The 19,503-nt window shown below is 46.3% G+C and overlaps 1 protein-coding gene across 19 annotated transcripts in view; it reads left to right on the top strand.

Annotated features, from left to right (window-relative positions):
• Nucleotides 1-19,491, top strand: part of LOC117237686 (muscle calcium channel subunit alpha-1) — a 42,060-nt gene extending 22,569 nt beyond the window's left edge. For 2 of the 19 annotated variants that reach the window (XM_033501936.1, XM_033501941.1), the window contains 20 exons: nt 966-1,073; nt 4,619-4,671; nt 4,879-5,025; nt 5,296-5,497; nt 5,967-6,236; nt 6,337-6,420; nt 6,512-6,700; nt 6,998-7,100; nt 7,443-7,597; nt 7,693-7,917; nt 7,994-8,198; nt 8,277-8,410; nt 8,573-8,674; nt 8,752-8,850; nt 9,013-9,131; nt 9,234-9,380; nt 10,133-10,461; nt 11,095-11,610; nt 12,809-12,936; nt 13,216-19,491. In XM_033501936.1, coding sequence (XP_033357827.1) covers nt 966-1,073; nt 4,619-4,671; nt 4,879-5,025; nt 5,296-5,497; nt 5,967-6,236; nt 6,337-6,420; nt 6,512-6,700; nt 6,998-7,100; nt 7,443-7,597; nt 7,693-7,917; nt 7,994-8,198; nt 8,277-8,410; nt 8,573-8,674; nt 8,752-8,850; nt 9,013-9,131; nt 9,234-9,380; nt 10,133-10,461; nt 11,095-11,610; nt 12,809-12,936; nt 13,216-13,581 — 3,681 coding nt within the window. In that variant the 3' untranslated portion in view covers nt 13,582-19,491. The other 17 variants (XM_033501955.1, XM_033501939.1, XM_033501940.1 and 14 more) reach the window with 15 other exon arrangements.
• The last annotated feature ends 12 nt before the right edge of the window (nt 19,492-19,503 follow it).

The following is a 19,503-nucleotide window of genomic DNA, read 5'->3' on the forward strand; positions in this document are numbered from 1 at the left end:
GCCGACGCCAGCGTATATGACGGCAACGTACGGCCGAAGGAAGAAGATCGCGATCGAGATCCGCGAAACGATTCGGCGACGAACAGCGACGAAAGTTTTGCCTAGCCGACGACGATCGAAAGCGAAACAATTACGATCGAAGGTTTCCGAAGATTAGATTCGACGAGAACATACGTTATCCCGTACGAGGCCCCATAGGTGCATTGCCGAGGAAAAACATCGAGCACTAGTGGGTTGGATGGATGGCGAGGGCTTAGTTCACGATTCACGAAAAGAGAAATTTTAAGAGAAAAAGCGGAATAGATAAAACAGGAAACTATAGAGAGAGAGAGAGAGAGAGAGAGAGCATAAAAAGAGGAGAAACGAAAGCCAGGAAAACGGAAAAGGGGGACGAAAAGACTGGCTGAAAGACGGGACTATCGTTGACGATGAACGAGGGTGGTCGAGAAACGCCGTGTCGCGAGAACGAAACGAATTCGCGGAGGGAAAAGCCGACGAAAGCGACGTCTCGATGCAAATCGATGCTACGATGCGAAAATGTAATAGGAAACGCACGCCCGTTCGTACGCGATCCGAGAGGTGGTGAGAAAACAGGGTAGGAAAACGAAAGGGATGCGTTGCAGAGAGATTAAGGGAAGACGAACGCGAGCAACGAAATTGAAATGAAAGAAAGAAAGAAAGAAAGAAGGTTTTTGAATGAAAAAGAGAAAACGCGGAAGGAAAAGCGTGCAACGATCGAAATGATACGACGATACGTTGGCAAATAGCGAAATTCCCGTTGCCCCAGCCCTAAAGCCCCTCGTAATTAAGATACCTAGCTCCACGAGCGAAACTAGCCAAACCCTTGATTAATGCTACTTTGTATTTTCTTTGTTTTCTCTTTCTGTCTGTCTGTCTCACGATCCCGTGTTCCCCGCTGTGCTCGTTCGCCCTGCTCGCCTGCCCTCAACCAACTACGTATAAAGTACGTAGTGAAGTGTGTGATTGTCGCCATTAAAACGATCGGCAACATTATGTTGGTCACCTATCTCCTACAGTTCATGTTCGCTGTTATCGGGGTACAGCTGTTTAAGGTAAAGCCAACCACCACCACTTAGAAAGTTTATACTAAGCCAACGAGAACTTTTCTCTTCTTCTCTCTACCACGTCTATCTCGTTTCTCTTTCTTCTTCTACTTCTTCTTCTACGTCTTCGTCTTTCGCTTCCTTCTTCTTCTCCTACCTCTACCTCTATCTTTTACTTCTTCTACTCTTTGATTACTACTATTACTACTACTACCACTACTGCTACTACTACTACTACCACTACTACTTCTCTTCAGCTCTGTCTTTTTGCTTTTCGTTATTCTTGTTTTCTTTACTCCGTTTGATTTATTTGGCCGTCGGTTGTTCGGCGACGCGGACGGCCTCGCGTTACAACCGGAAGTTTTGGACGCGTCACGGAAATGGAAATTTCCTTCGCGAAATACGGGGTGCCATTCGCGTTGACGGAAATTGCCGCTGTCCGATCGCCATCCGTTTAGTCGCCGTGGAAAATTTCGCGTCTCTCCTCTTTCGCACGATTTAACTTACCTTCTCGGCGAACCCCGAATTTCGCGACGCGCTGCACACTCCGATCGGCCCATCGAAACTCGTTCGATCCGACTACTTTTTCTCGATCCTTCTTCGACTCTACAAAGGAGAATATCGGCAAACGAGGCAATCGTCGAGCGTAAATAATATCGATGGAACTCTATCGCCTTGCAACGTTCCGCTATCACGGCCAATTCGTGTACACGGTGAAAGGATCGGTTGCTCCTCGTGCTCATTAGTCGGTGTCCTCCTTACGAATCGATAATGCTCTATCGGAACGTTGGACAGGATCGTGGTAAGGTGGAGCACGAAACTGGCACGTTGATCGATCAACCTATTCGAGGATACCTCGTTGCTGCCAATATTACCCTTTGCAGAGACACGCTCTCTGCGTTCACGATAACACCCTCGAGCACGGTAACACACGCTGTTAAACGATCGAACGCTTCACCGAGAAAACCAGCCGGGGCTGTAACATCCACCGAGAGTAACGTTCTTACTCGTCACCGTCGCTTAACGAACGCTTTAACGAATACGTAGCTATCGAACATATCGGATAGACAACACGTTTAACATATCGGCATGCAAGTTTCGCTGTAAATGTGAGAATGAAGCTTTGATCGTAGTGCATGCTGATCGAACGCGCAAATATACCGGAACCACGAGTCAAACCTAGCCTGGTCCATCTACGCCATCGCCAAGCTCCACTGCTCTCCGTCCCAACAAAATTTCAACTCCGTTCGTTATCGAGTTGCACACTTGCAAACAGCCTTTCTCTCGCCTTTAGTTATCGCCTTGGAAGACACTCGCCGCTATCGCTCGAACCTTACGAGTAGACGAGTATCGCGTCGCGTGATAACGAAGCTCGAAACAGAGCAGCCCGTCTAGATGCACAGATATATAGTCGTAGATTGTCAGTAGAAGCGGCTTAGAAGCAAGTGTAGCGCCAGCCAACCTGGAAATCTCGTGGTTGCCGTTCGGGACAACGGCCAACGAAAACCTACGAATGCATGTGAACTCGTTTTCTATCGTAACGATCGTGGTTCGCATCGAAGGCGAACGTGGTTTCACGAAATCAGGAAACGAGACTCCTCGATCCAAACGTTTCGTACGATCCAATTATTAGATGCTCTTAAAGGGGCAACGAAACGAACGATCAAGAAACCCACGCTGCACTCGGTGTTCTTTCCACGGCTTATCCGGAAAATCGAACGAATCGCAATGCGCAGCTTCGTCGTTTCGAAACGTACGATTCGTCGTGCTGCAACGGTCGTTGCAACGAGTCTGGTTCTAGGCGATTAAACCGCGTGGATCTCGAGCAGGGTTCTTTTCGAAAACACTCAACCAGAAAGTCGAAATCGTAGCTATCGCGCGTAGGGCTTTCATCGAATACGAAATTTCATTCTTTAACACGTTAACCGAAAGCTTCTACGATCGAGAAAGCTAAAGCTAAGACGAACGAATCGAGTCGAGTGTCGATCCCAGTCTCTGTCAAAGTACGTTTATTTCCCATGGAAACGAAACGACTCGTTGACGCTGCAACTGCCACTGGTCCAAGCGTCTATCGCCAAAAACACGTAGATTCTTCAGGATTTTTGAAGATGCACGTTTTCGAATTTTAGTTTCTTCAGACGGAGAAACATCGTTTTATGTACAGGGTGAGTCGGTAAGTAGCACTATCGAAATTTACGTTATTTTATTTCCTATTGGTTTCGTAGAGAAAAGTCTCTAACGAATCACGTTGGATCTTCAGATGCTTTTTCCAACATCTTGTTTTCTGAGATATCGAGACAACACGCTGGTTTTTTTTAAACACCGTATATGCTTTTCGTATCGTCGGTCGGACGATAACGCAAAAGAGCATTGTTCCGTTTATACCGAAGAACCGTTAGTTTGGCGAACAATTTATTAGCTTTAACTCGTCAAATTAGCGTGAAATTTGACAAACTAAAGTTAAAATATCTGCCAAACTAACTAGCTTTGTGCCGACCGACGTTCTAAGAGATATCACGACAAATACAACAGATATTAAATACAACCGCTTATTTTAAACGGTTCGTACTTCCTATCGACTCACCCTGTATATTTATTTATTTTTACCAATCGTCCGATTATAATTGTCTACCTACGATGTATATTTAGGCGGAGGTTAAAAGTCCACGTTCTAATGTTCTATCGTTGAAAAATAAAATATCTACGAATAAAGAAGCAGTTGTTGCGTCTAGCAGAGGCCAGGAATCGCAAACGATCTCGTCTTGTTTGGTTAACGGGTTAAAGTCTGTTCGCGAACGAAACTCCTGCGAAAAAACGTCAACAGTTGCCCCATTGATAATTAAACACGTCGCGATGCTTCGACGAGCTTTGTTCCCAATTGCTCGACGGCTGATACTCCGTCGAAAACGATCGAAACGATCGGATCGTCGATCGTGTTGATCGGAAGAACCTGCGACAACTATTTTCTGGACTCTCGATTTTACTCGCGTACGTGCCACGTCGCTCGATCGACGTAGGCCAAACGAGACAGCCTGCACCACGGCCTACATTTTGTATATATTTCACACGTATAGACTCGTATTATCGTGCACGCTTAACGGAATGACATACATGTGTATATATATATGTATATATACATGTATATGTATATATTTTTTCATTTTCTAATCTTTTTTTTTTTTATTATTATTTCATTCTACCAGTTCTCAATTTTTCTTTGTTCTTTCCTTTTACTTTGCTCGATCACTAGCTACTTACTGACTTTGCTTCAGAGAATGGCCAATTAACGATACGCTATGTCCACTTTATCGACACTCGTGATATCGTATGGAAAGAATGACCGATTTGTCGGATTTTCCACGATCTCCGTGACGACCATAGATACATTGGAAACGCGTTAAAGATTCTAGAAAAAAAAAGAAAAAAAAAAAAGAAACGTAGGAGTAAAAGTATATCAAGAGTATCGATACGTTCGACAGTTTTGAAAAAGGTTGCGCGAAGCCTCTAATTGACAGCGATCTGCTTCGCATTAATGGAATTTTTATGTTGTATAGGGCAAATTTTTCTATTGTTCCGATGCATCGAAAATGACGAAGGACGAATGCCAGTAAGTTATCTCGCAAACAAACGCAAGCCCCAAACGTGGGATATCGTTCAGTGTCGTCGCTACGTACATCGAGGTAAAACGAAGGTTTTCCTTTTGTCCGCGGTTTATCGTTCCCAGTAACGGCGACATCGACGATTCCCGCAAATCGGATCGGTCAAGCGAAACAGCCACAACGAATAACATTGGTGGTCGCGTTGATAATTTCAGGGGTACGTACCTGGAGTACGACAACGGCGATATCAATAAGCCGGTGATGAAGGAGAGAAGTTGGATTCAGCAACGTTTCCATTTCGACGACGTTGCGAAAGCGATGCTTACGCTTTTCACCGTGTCCACGTTCGAAGGCTGGCCGTCGTAAGTAACCAAGCGTCGTCTACCGCGTTCACCCGCACCACTACTTCTTCTACTTTCCTCTCTTTCTTCCTTCCGCTCCTCTTCGAATTTCGTAATCGACAAAACCAGTGTATTTCCAGCGGGACACACAGGTTTCTTTTCTTTCTTCTCGCAATATCGAATCGTTCGTTGCGCCATTGCTAACAGCGGTATACGAAAAGAAAAGATAAACGAACAAGCTCGATGCCACCAGCCACGGTGCACACCGCTTAGCATTTTCTCTCCCAACAGATTACTAGACGTGTCGATCGACTCTAACAAGGAGGATCATGGACCAATTCATAATTTTCGGCCGATAGTGGCCGCGTACTACATCATTTACATCATTATCATAGCATTCTTCATGGTGAACATCTTCGTTGGTTTCGTTATTGTCACTTTCCAGAACGAGGGTGAGCAAGAGTACAAAAACTGCGAGCTCGATAAGAATCAGGTAAGTTTGCCGAATACCAACCGGCTACCAACCACGATATCTCGTATACCTACGTCTCGTATACACCACCGTTCATAAATATCAGGACACTTTTTCTCTCGTTTCCATTACACAGAGCCTGTACGTTTCACGTTGCGATCAAAATTTCATCGATTCGCACTGTACACGGCTTATACTTCCAGCATCGTCTCTATCCGATAATCTTGGAACGTTTCCAGGTATTTAGAGATACAACGACGTAGAACGACACTCACGATCGATCCGCTGTTTATCTGCGATCGATGCAAAGGCAGTTTAAGTTAAAAGTTAAAGCTGAAGTTAAGTTGAAAGCAGTGCCACGCTGGTCTTTTCGAAATTAATCGAATGCACGAGACCATCGGGTGTCCTAACGCATACTTATGAACGGGAGGGAGTGTACATCTCGTGTACGTGTCGTATACATGTAGAAACTTTTCACGTGATTGCATAGCGGAATTGCATCGAGTTCGCGTTAAAGGCGAAACCAGTGCGACGATACATACCGAAGCATCGAATACAGTACAAAGTGTGGTGGTTCGTCACATCTCAGCCGTTCGAGTACACCATTTTCACTCTGATCATGATTAACACGGTGACCTTAGCGATGAAGTTTTATCGACAACCGGAAATCTACACGGAAGCGTTAGACGTTCTTAACATGATCTTCACCGCGGTCTTTGCCCTGGAGTTTATCTTTAAGTTGGCGGCCTTTCGATTTAAGGTAGAAAGTCAAACGAAACAAACAACGCGATTATAATGGATGTTCCGTCGCTCTACAGTCGGACAAATCGTACCAATTAACGCGAACCGATTAATTACAGAACTACTTTGGCGACGCTTGGAACGTTTTCGACTTCATTATCGTCCTTGGAAGTTTCATCGACATCGTTTACTCCGAGGTCAATGTACGTTGTTCGGCGACAGCTCTGCTCGCACTATCACTGTTTTATCCGATCAGACGGTTAAACGGCCAACGTTAAAATCTTATACTTTCAGCCTGGCTCCACCATCATTTCCATCAACTTCTTCCGGCTGTTTCGAGTGATGCGGCTGGTGAAATTGCTGAGCAGAGGCGAAGGCATCAGAACGCTTCTCTGGACGTTCATCAAATCTTTCCAAGCTCTGCCATACGTAGCTCTGCTAATTATAATGCTATTTTTCATTTACGCCGTGATAGGTATGCAGGTAAGACACGACGAGGTGAAAGCAATTACTCGGAATGGCGCGCCAATTTCCAAGACTCGTGAATACGCTTTACATATATCGCGAAAGTAATCCGATATTTATAGAAACTTTCTATCACGATCATCGTTTCTACGACACGTGTAACGAGTTCGCAAAAATCTGCCGTGGAACGCCTTTTCACCAGTCATCGTATCTCGAGTCTAGCGAAATCGCCCACGTATACCATCGTATCCCGAATGATTAGCGGCAAAAACGCAGTGTACGTTTAGAGACAAAAGAGCTCGTGCGTTTTTTCAGGTATTTGGAAAAATCGCGATCGACGACGATACGTCGATAGACCGGAACAACAATTTCCAGTCGTTCCCACAAGCGGTGCTGGTGTTGTTTCGATCGGCTACAGGTACGTGTTCGTCGAAACTTCCAATCGAATAATTACGAGTCTGTTAACCCTTAACGCTCCGATTTTTAATTGTGAATTAACTTACGGCAACTCCAACTTATTCTCATCGTACTTCGACTTTTCGAAGTTTTTAAGTGTCGGATTTTAAATGCTACAGTGACGTGTAAATAATAATATCAGAGTCATTGAAAGACAATCTTCATTCGTCCCAGAAGTAACATCATTTTCATTACAATATTTCTAACACCGCACATCGGTGGTGCTTGAGAGGCAAACTTGGAGCGTTAAGAGTTAAATGTTTCGACGTTAAATCGACGTTAAATCGACGTTTACACGACGCAGGCGAAGCTTGGCAAGACATCATGTTGGACTGTTCGGCGCAGCCCGGTAAAGTGAAATGCGACCCGAACAGCGACGAGGTGAATAATCACAATGGTTGTGGATCCGACATTGCATTTCCCTACTTTATATCTTTCTACGTTTTATGCTCGTTCCTTGTAAGTAACCTGCAACGTTTTACGGTATCGCGCGAAAGTCTCAGGTCGCTCGTACTTCTTTTCGTTTCGACATTGACGAGCAACTTGTTTCGCAGATCATCAATCTATTCGTCGCTGTAATTATGGACAATTTCGATTACCTGACGAGGGATTGGTCGATCCTGGGTCCTCACCATTTGGACGAGTTTATTCGTTTGTGGTCCGAGTACGATCCCGATGCGAAAGGTCGTATCAAGCACCTGGACGTGGTCACTCTCCTCAGAAAGATATCTCCGCCCTTGGGTTTCGGTAAACTCTGCCCTCATCGCGTCGCCTGTAAAGTTAGTGTCTCGATATCGTCTGGCGTTAAATCGTTTCGTCCTTCTACACGAAACTCGTTCTTGTCAAATTCTGCAGAGGCTGGTTTCGATGAATATGCCGTTGAACAGCGACGGTACGGTGCTGTTTAACGCGACTCTGTTCGCCGTGGTGAGGACGTCGTTGCGAATTAAAACCGAGGGAAACATCGACGACGCTAACGCAGAATTGAGAGCCGTGATCAAGAAAATTTGGAAGAGGACCAGCCCGAAGCTTCTGGATCAGGTGGTGCCGCCACCCGGAGGTATTTTCTCGCTGCTCTTTAGTTCAGTTAGCCACTGTGTTTCATCGAGGATCAGTTGATCGATCGTGAATCTTCTAGGCGACGACGAAGTGACCGTGGGCAAATTCTACGCCACCTTCCTGATCCAGGATTACTTCAGAAGATTCAAGAAGCGCAAGGAGCAAGAATTGAAGGACGGTAATAAGGAGAGCCACAACACCGTCACGCTTCAGGTAATACTTGTGGCAAACGTATATTCTCTGGGCGACGTACGATTGTCGAAAAGTAACGACGGAAACGCGAACGTACAATTTCTACGTTGTACGTTTGAGAAAGAAGGATAAACGCGTGTCAGTTCGGTGTCGTAGCCTAATCGCCTTATCGTTTCGTTAAAGGCTGGTCTGAGAACGTTGCACGAAGCCGGGCCCGAACTGAAGAGAGCCATTTCCGGAAACTTGGAAGAACTGCTCGACGACAATCCGGAACCTATGCACAGGGTATCGATGCTCGCATACGCGATAGTAAATTTCGTTTTCTCGAACACGAACTAACGTGACTCTTTGTCGCTTTACAGAGGAACCACTCGTTGTTCGGCAGCGTTTGGTCGAGTATGAGGAAGGGACATCACAATTTTAACCGAGCCAGGTCGCTCAAAGTGAACTCCACGACTAAGGTAAATATCCAGAGGACTGTACAAGTCGTAAGAGTAAGTAAAATGTATGTACGTAAAGCGCGATTTCCACAATTTCCTCGATCGAAAGAATTGCAAGAATTGGAGAGGAAAGAGGCGCAGATACGGAAGATTCGTTAAAATGTCGTTCGTTTGGATCCGCAGGCTTCCCCGACGAACTCCATAGACTTCCTGCCGTACTCGTCGCTTCAGAGAGGAAGCGGACACGACCCGCCGAATCAGATTACCGCGAGATCTCATCAAGTTGTGCCAAACGTAGCAGGGTTAGTATCGATATACGTAAAGGACGATACGCGTGACGAACGATAAACGAGAGCGACGGAATGTCGAAGCGACGATTAAAAATCATACGAAACGTGATTTAGCGGTTTGAGCGACAGTGCGATGAACCAAATGGGAATGGATCCTAAGCTCACGGGTATCGAGGAGAACATACCACTGAGACCATTGGCCGTGTTCGGAAATCCCGTCCAGCAGCAATCCTATCATCACACACCTTACAAAGTATTCGAGTAAGTAGATAAGAATCGTTAGAAACGCGCCTGGTTGGCGCCGATTATGGTCGATGAACGCGCGATCGGTTGCTAAATGATCGGCGGTTAGAGTTTCTGGTTTACGGGCCGCATGAGAGATCGCGTCGTGTCGAAAGTAGAGAAAACTGGGAAGAAAAGGAACGGCATGATCGTCCTAGTGATCGGTGAATTATACGTTTCAGCGGTCCAGGTAGCGGTAATTACCTTCATCCGAATAGCGAATATGGTAAGAGACGTTAGGGTTATGGGAGTCGATAGTTTGCTTTTACTTGATCGAATAGCATTTTTCGCTTGCGCGCTTGCATGCGTAACCACTAACCACCGGACCTCGACGATTATCGCCGAGTTTGTTCCACCGTGTCCGAGTATGGCGTCTGACCACGCGCGCCGATGGATCCGAGAATCGACAAGGGATCGGCCAGGTTAGCCCAGGTACCGAAGAGATCGACTCTCGATAGCTCGGTCTTTTTTTTTTCGTTACGTTGCTCAACCAACTGCATGTTCTCGCGCCTGATCGATAATATTTTCTCTATATATATTAATGTATATGTTTGTATACATATATATATATACATATATATATATGTACACGTACGGTGTAATAATTTCGCCGACTCTGCGATATCGTCGAGTGCCTGGATGAAAGGGTTCTCGAGGACGCGGCGACAAGGGTTCGCCGACACGTCGAAAGCCAGTAACTAACTAAGAGAGTGGTTTTTGCCCGTTCTTTGGTGTTGCCCGTGTCGCGCGGTGCGTCCAACGCGCGTCGACCTCGTCGCGGCTGCTCGAAGCAGTCTTCAGGACGGAATCGAGCGGCAGCTGACGCCACCGACGCCACCACCCCGAAGGAACCCACCCCCGTCCATTGATCCGAGCACCGGCACCCTGCACTCCGTGCAAATCTCATCCGGCAAGTCCGCCAGTGCAACGACGTCGATCGCCACGTACACGAACACGTCCACCGCTACGACCAGCCCGAGCCTCGGTTCATCCTCCAACGGGACACGGTCTTACGCGACTAGAGGCTGCTGCGTCGATTGTGCCGTCTGGAGTAATCACGGTACGATTTACACTCTCATTCTCTCTGTCTCTCTCTTCTCTCTTCTCTCTCTTCTCTCTCTCTCTCTCTCTCTTCCTTCCTGTCTCTCTCTCTTTCTCTATTTTCTCTATGAAAAAGTGATCTCGTCTCCCATCGATCGATTGAAACGATAGAACGATGGTGTACAACAGGGTTTTAGTGGTAATAGTCGCCACGATTGTTCAGGCGTTTCTCATAAGACCAAAGTAGTTGAAAAGAGGAATAACTCGGTAGATTTACGGTACGCGAGTTTCAGCCAGAGTTGTGGACGGATGAGAAATCTGAAGGAAATTAAAGGAGTTTCAAGAGTTCGCCGTGGTATCTCGCTTGCGCGAGTCTGCTTTGTATTAAAAACATCGAGAGTAGCTTCTCAGCCGATTCGAAACGAGAGGTGGATTTCGACTTATTAGACGGATTTGAATACACCGAGAGCAATCGTACACGTACGTTTATCGATCCGAAGTATCGTTTAGTAAAATTAGGAGAAACGGCCCGAGAAATCGTGGCGATCGTTGCGTTACGACGCGCTTCAACCCTGTAGAAATTCAGAGTCGATGGGATCGAGAGTTCGCGGGAATAATAAAAAAAACACGGTGTCGTCCGAACACACGACAGCCATAGATCGCGAGGACGGAGATTCGTCGGCGACGAGCGAGTATAGCGAGTCCGGCGGGTCAGGAGGTTCAGAAGGTTCGGGAGATTCAGAAGGTTCAGGAGGTTCAGGATGTTCAGGAGGTTCGGGAGGTTCGGGAGATTCAGGAGGATCCGGTGGTTCCGGAGGGTCTAGTTGGAGCAACTCGGAGAAGGTCGGAGAACTTCGCGGAGGGTCGCTGAGGCAGGAGTTAACGGTAGCGTCTCGGTGCCGTGTTCGGGGTCGACGCGATCCGCCGGTCGCTAAATCGGCGCCGTCCAGTTTCCGGAAACGCGAGACCAGCGGCGGCGGTGGTGGTGGACAGTCGAGCAGCTCGACAACGTCGGCGAGTACCGGATTTGCGCGTAGCGTCGCCAACGGCCTCAAGCTCGCCCAGACCCAGGCGATCGCTGTCGCCGGCTTCCTCGCCGACGTCGACTCGCGACACGACCGCGTCTGCGTCTCCTGTCTATCGCATCGGGCCTCTTACCACGGCAGAGGTGACTAATCCTCGACTAATACACGCGATCCACACGCCTATCGCCAAGGCTCCCATCTGTCTGCCCGCCTTCCAAACTCATACGCTCGCCTCCAGACTGCCTTCCGCTCGATCCGGAAGAAAACTCCGGCTCTGTCGAGTTTTGCTTCCGATCGACGCCAACGTGCTTGTCACTTGCCATTTTTACCTACGTTAATGCATGAACGACGTCGGATCAGCATCGACGTATTCGTTGCGCGTGTGTCGGAGGTGCGTCCGCTTAACCCTTCCGCCACCGAATTTCTCTTCATCTCGCGAAAAATCGTTCTCTCTCTACTATGCACGATGGAAACGTTCCTCTGAGAATCGGATGTACGAGTAAACGCGTGTACGCGTTGCATTTCGTGCGATTAATCGCTAGACGGATCGTCAAAGTAGACGCGAAAGGGTTAACGACGATAGCACGGCATCGACACTCCTCCGCATTGCTTCGTAGCAGCATGAACTGTCTCGTTGATCGGGCGACAATCGCATGCCGTTCGTACGCGTACGCGTCGATGTATGTTCGAGGAAGATAAGGAAAAGTTGCTGGAAAATGTTGGTGGATCTCTCGTTGATCGATCCTCGCTTTCTGAAACTTGTCTATTCGAACGAACATAGCATCCGGGCGCTTGAACAACCGAACGTTGTCGTGTTAGTTGCTGCTTTAGAAGCCACCATAGCGAGACCATAGGTGTGAACGTATCGATGTTGGTCTAATATGGCTCGTCAGCGACAGCCATCGGATTTAATTGTTAAGAGAAACGCGGTCGTAATCCTCTGCTCGCACGCACGCGCGTTTCCGACTTGCACCCAAACAGTTTGCATTTTCTTCCCTACCCGATCATTGCACACCAACGATGCACCAACCATGCACCAACGATGCACCGTCCATGCACCAACGACACACCAACGATGCACCAGCGATACACCAGCGACGCTGCAACACACAGACACGAAGATACACGCGGTCGTTGTATGGCGTGTGTATCGCACGACGAGATTCTCGCTCGGAGCATGCGTTCTGCCAAACAGTTTGAACGTGTAACCGTTTGCGATGTGATTCGCTTGTCGCGACTAACCACGCAACTGCTCGGTATGGCACGAATCGCTGTTGAGATCGTAGAGGCAGAGCGTACCGCGGCGAGCTTAATTCCTTGACGACTGTCCTCGTTCGTCAGTTTCCTGGGCCGGTGAGAGTAACGGAAGCATCGGCGCAGAGCGCCTGTCCCACAGTTTACCCGGCAGTCCTGCCGATCGGAAGCCGAACTTCGAGGTCATCGGAAGCGCGGAAAGCTTGGTTGGCCGGGTAAGCGTTACTCCAGTTACAGTAGTAACGTTGAATTATTTGAGTCGCCAGAGCTTCGATCCTCGACTTTTCGTAGAAACGATCAAACTCGCCGTATACTTGGTGCGTTGTTCGTTAGCCTTCGACCTAACGGCGAGAGGAAGGAAGCGTGTGACGTTTTTCAACCGCGATAAGAAAAAATACGAAGAATCGTACGACTCAAATAATCTTCGTGACGTTACTCGAGTCAGCAGGCGATTACACGTCAATCGACGCTACGAGATCTTTCGTTATCCGTAGGTTCTCGTGGAGCAAGGACTAGGCAAGTACTGCGACCCGGACTTTGTCAGATACACGTCGCGAGAGATGCAGGAAGCGCTGGACATGACGCGCGAGGAGATGGACCGGGCGGCGCATCAGCTTCTTCTGCAAGAGCGTCGTGGACAACCGCTGTCGTATCAGCTACAACAGGGCGCAGACCAGCAATGGACGCCGGCCTATCAGCCGATCCAGCAGAGCCAACAGGCGACAGGCATCGGGTACCAGCCGCTGCAGGAGCAACAACCGTCCGGCCCGCGACAGTATCGATCGTACTATCAAGGTAGAGGGCCAACGGGCACCACTTCCGACCAGTCGACGCAACAGCAACAACCGCCGCCGTCTTAGCGACGCGACGACCATCCCGTAGATCGTGTTCCCAACTCGTTCATCTAGTCGAACGAGAACCACTCTCGTCCCAGGTATCGTCTATCGTTTCGCCGAAAATACGAGGCAGTTCGATGCCTCTGTAGGTGTTGGAATTGGAAGTGGATGGAGAAGCGGAACGAGGAGCGAAACGAGGAGCGAAACGAAACGGTGAAGCATCGTTTCGTCGATCGATACGTTCGTCGCAGACGCGATGAACCTCCTCGATTCGTTTGGCAGCTTTTGCCGCGGAAACGAGGGTTCCATGTTTCTGCCGTTGTAGGATTTGCGGCGTGAAGCGGGTCAAGAGACGTGGCGGGTGACTGTGGTAAAAAAGTGTGGCAAGAAGGCTTCCGACGCGGTCGAAAGAGGATCGGCCGACGCAAGCAATAAAGCAACGAGAGCAACGACCGATCGCGCGTCGATAGGAAAAGCATCGGGGCTGGAACGCTGACTGCGAAAAGCGGCGAAAACGCTCGAAGGGTGGAGGCAACGAACGCTTCCATCGGGATAGCCAGGCTTCCGACACGATCGCGAATCGAACAATTGGGAACGTTAGCGAAGACGATGTTGCCGAATGAATAGCGCGCGATCCTCTCGATTCGAGCGAGCGTGTCGCGTTTCGAGCTTCGTTGGTAAAACGAGACGGCGCGGAAACAGATGAGAAAAGAACTGGCGCGAAGCGAGACGCGAACGATTAAAATCCTTATTGCTCTCGTTCTTATCGTAAAACACTTATTCCTTCGATTACCGTTGTTTAGGATATAATTGAACTCATTATTGCTCTTCGTACGATGGATTACTAGATGAGATAACAAGTGCCTAAGTATCTGTAACTTCTTTCGGACCAGAGAAGACTTTTATCAACTTAGACAAAGTACTATTACCGCGAATTACGAAAACATGTTGCGAGTGTGTATGCTACGGTATTGTAACGATATATGTATATACGCATACATATATATCGTTATATATATTTTACACACGCACACACACATTCACGCACACGCCACATCACACGCATACACACGCACAAGCATACACGTTAAAACATTACACACGTACACACACACATAAAGTCATTGTTATTATTATTGCTATTATTATTATTACTATTATTATTATTATTATTATTATTATTATTATTATTATTATCATTACTATTATTACTACCATTATTATTCGTACGTACTTGTACATATACGTTGCGGGTATAATAATTGATGCGCGAGGATGAATGGCCGATAAACGCGACTGCCGCGATATTCGTTTGTACGTCGGAGGGTGAACCGGTGTACGCGCACGATCCGTAAAGAACAATTTTAAATTGCTTTAAATACGGCGCGATCACCAGGCAACAGCCGAACGATCGCCGGACGATCGAACGATGCTTCTATATTTACACTTACGCACCGATGCCGATATTTCTACTTACGGTAGCACGCGACTCGAACGCAGCAGCTAGACTCGAGTTTCGTTTTCGCAGCTCGCTGTCACGTCTCGCGTCCGCGTAATCTTCTCATCCCCCTGCTCCCGATCGTTCAGATCTCCAAATGTTCATAACTCACGCGTATCGTCTACAATTATTGCATACAATTCCAGCCTGTGCTCTTCTCCTCTAAAATTCCCAATTTTTACGAATTACGTCCCAACGAAATTTCCAGCCGCGCGCGTATATCGTCGTAGACGCACGCGCGTATCTACACACTGACGCGTGTGCGCGTGCTAGGGAGGGCCTGCCCGAACGGACAAACCGAAACGCGTGTAATCGAATCGCCAAGTTACGAACCTCGTGGCAAAACCTTTCTTCCACAGAACCGGTTCATTTTCATTCGGCGATAAATCAACACGCGAGTCGTTTTTTTTTACGATACCAATCCCATAACGTTAGGAGTAACGCGTGCGACCATTGGAACGTATTATTTAAAAAATTTAAATTATTAATAAGGATCGTTTCTGTCGCACGAGCCTCTCGATTATTTAACGTTTTTTGTTTCCACTAATTATACAGCTGCCTCTGCAGATCTGTCGCAGTATGCATAGTTGGCTATAGTTTACGTATTAATTAGGTATATGGCATGGTCGAGTAACGAATCGGTGAAGAGTGGCAGTCGTTCCCTTACACGCACGAAGTCGTGCAACGACGTGTCGCGTGATCGTCGATCTTTCGTTCGATAGTTGGCCAAGCGATTATCGGCAAATTTCGTGTGCTCGAGTTCCTCGCGAAAACGCGACATCCGAAGCCAGGGGCAGGCGCTTGGACGACGAGCGTGAAGAGTATCGGATTCGATCGGAGGAAAGATTGGGTACCGAGTAAAGAGATTGGGTCTGCATCCCACGTGTAATTATTATATCCGTGTTTTGATCCGAGTAACTCTCGACGTACAGTCGTATTTTATTTCATTCGAGCATCGATGCGTATGAAAATACGTTTGATTACATTTGTGCGATTAATTCGCGAAACGAGCATACGGTTTTCTAGATTGCTGGTTACAATAACGAGCATTTTCGGTTCGCAAAGTATAATCGAGTAATCGTATTTTGATACAAGAAACTCTAAACCGCTGACATCGATGTACTTGAATATTCGGTTATTTTGTGCTTCGTTAATAATCGCGCGAAATAAAATATTTCGATACGTGTGCGCCCATGTATTAAAAGCTACACGGATTAAAGCACGTGTATGTTAGTTACACGTTGAAAACCGCGACCTCTAGAACCGAGTAGACGAAACAAAAAAGGAAAGGAAAGAAAGTGGAAGACATCCAATAGACACGTGGTTCTGCGGATATTCCACCGACTAATTACGCCATTTTGCGCATTGAAAATCCTATACGCGCTGAGCAATTTCCGATCAATATTTCGGATCGACTGTGCGTGTAGCTTGTTTACGAAAACGCCATAACGTAGCGAAAGTGTTCCGCGCCGACCGTCGCCCGGGTACGTCCGATTCGGGAGTCGACGCGAGAACTTGATTCGAAAACGATCGTGATACAACTTGGAATACTTCATCGTGAACGCTTGGTACGTAGATCGTGCGAAGCGATGTCACGGATTTTTGATCGAAGACAAAAGTACGATCTGAATCCACCGTTCTTCGTTTGAATGCATCCTCGAGAAGGTTAAAGTAGAAAAGCGTGGCGGATGTGGTTGTCGAGAACGTATCGGAATCATCGAGGAAGCCCGAAACGATCAACGTCGTTCAATCTCTCGTGTACCTTGAAATGACTTCGACAATAATCTTCATCGATGATATTTCTCAGAACCACGTTCTCTGGAACTCCTCTCGACACCATTTCGATTCTAAGCGTCCTACCTTCGACTCGTCGCAAACGCGTTACCCACTTTATCGCGCTTTACGTTTCTCCGTGTTGCGTTTCTTTTCCGCTCGTCCGATTCGAAAAACGGAGACCATCTCGTTTCTTCTTATATCTTTCGTTCGTTTACGTTCGTTTATTAGATGTCGATATTTACGGCCGATCTTTTTACGTATATGTATAGTAAATGGTATTGTATATTCATGTACGCATTCGAGTAAGACATAAGAATACTTTCGAAGAGCCGCGGCCGACGCGAGCCCTTCGTCGACAAGGGAACCAAAGAAAACTAAAACGATATTTAAAATGAAACAAGCAAACAAACAAACAAACCGAAGGACACGTCTTTGGACATTTTCTTAGGAGTACGATAATATAGGTACGTGGTGTGTGTGAGGAGCCGAGACAAGTCGGTGTAATAACGCGCGCGGCTTCGTCGAATCGGTAATTTTGAGCGACGGAATAAAAGAGAGCAACTTCCGTGTGTATCCGATCGAGAAAAATCGAACAGACGGTAAAAACGGATATCGAAGATCTCGAATATTCGTACGAAGCGACATCTGCCACGATGAGTCGCGCACGATATTACTAATCGTCCTAAGGATGCTACTCGCGTTATATATAGTCGACCTTTCGTATTCGTTTTTTCCAGCGTCTTTTTAACAATTATGTATTTGTCTATAGCGATCTTTTTATACTGTTGTAAAGTGGCGTTTACACCGATCCGTAGAATATACGCGTAGAAGAAAAAAAATTCTTACCTTTAAATCGTAATGTCGGATTAATAGCGGCGCGCGATAACCCGTTGTCGCTTAAGTGTTTGATAGACGCGTTTAGGAAGACCAACGTTTTCTATGTTACGAGACTGACGATCATTGAAGCGTATGACGTATGTATATACTATACACTATATACTGAACGAGAGGCAAGCGACGCGAAACTCGCGGGAAACCAGTCCTTTTAATGCCTTCCTCTTCGGTCTCGCTAGCCTTTGCGGCCCAGTGAACCCAACTTACTCGTTCATCGTGCCACTACTAAACACTTTACATGCACCATACACAACCGGTATTGACCATCTTTTATGATCGAAACGGTCAGCGATCGGATAAAACGTTCGACGCGCAAGATTCGCGTTTCTAACGACGCAAGTACGATCACTCGTTATCCTACACCTAAGTAAATACTTACTTACGATCGCTTCGTTGTCGAAAAATGCAATTCGTGTAACGAACCGTGTAACAAACCGTGTATCGAACGGTTGTAATTAGAATCGTATTTTACTGTCCTAGCTCGTTAATATACACCGAAGAATGGAATAACTGAAATTCAGAAGAAACCCAAGATAAAATAAACAATCGATCGAGCTTTCCAAAAAATTGAATCTTGCACTTCGACGCGTTCTTACCCGTGCTACCGATCTCGTGGCACAGCTTTGGCACTCACACACGCTACTTGCACCGTTTATTTTTACTAAACGTTCTTATATCGGCACGGTAACGAACGATGCTCGCGTAAACTTATGATCGGTTTTAGGAAACACACTCGACGCACGTTGACAAAGACGCTTCTCGATCATCGATTTTCGATAATGAAGGATGACGTGATTTCTCCCTCGTTTTGTTTGTCTACATCCGTTATGTAATAACATTTTCTAAATGTCAACTTGCGAATTTCTCTGTTTTAATTTTCAAAATTTAACGCTTCAAAACTCAGATTTATAATTTTATTCAAATTTATATCGGTTAAGTGGAATCTTTCAATGCTAGTTATATCGAAAACGTGACTAGATGTTTCGATTGCGCCAAACGTCATTCGATTCTCAGATCGATTCCCTATTACTACTTAGTTTCACTTTCTTTTGTTATTTAACGACTATTATTATTAGAAATAACGGTCTTGAGAGGCAAACATTCGGAATTCTGTAAATCAGGTGGCGATCTACGAACTATCAGTAACCGGTTATACGAATAATACAGTTACATTACGATACACAAATAATACGTACAATACAATTAAATGTGTTTTAACTACTAATGCAATGATAGAGTTCACAATACTAAAAATAAAGTAAAATTTAATGAAATACATCATGCAAATTTATGTGGCTACTTCTATCTAGCTAAATTTAACCATCTTCGATTCGATCATTTCTCTTTGTTGCTTAGTTCATAAGTGTATCTTCTGTAACGGTATTATTTGTATGTTTCGATGTTAGAACCGATAGGGTCGTAACTTTTACATTTTCCGAAGCTCTGTTCGCAAACGTTCAAGTCGAGGAAACATGCTCCTATGCCAGATCTGGCGACCTATGTATCTCGTTGAAAAAAAAGAAACGGGTAGGAACTAATACTTGCGCATTTGTGACTCTCGTTAGTCCAGTAGGAATTTTACAGAGTTAAGACCCACAACCTTAAGATGCACAACCAACAGACACGCACACGATAATACTGCCGTTTTTTTTCCATTTTGGCTCCTCTTCCGCTTCCTACTCGTGTCAAGAAACGTTCCTTTTTTACACCTATTTCCGTAAACAGTCCTCGATGATTTGTAGCGCACGATGAACAAAGACATCGTTTAAAAAAAAAAT

Source organism: Bombus vosnesenskii, unplaced genomic scaffold, assembly GCF_011952255.1.
Source record: "Bombus vosnesenskii isolate JDL3184/JDL3185 unplaced genomic scaffold, Bvos_JDL3184-5_v1.1 scf7180000013397, whole genome shotgun sequence".
Classification (NCBI taxonomy): domain Eukaryota; kingdom Metazoa; phylum Arthropoda; class Insecta; order Hymenoptera; family Apidae; genus Bombus; species Bombus vosnesenskii.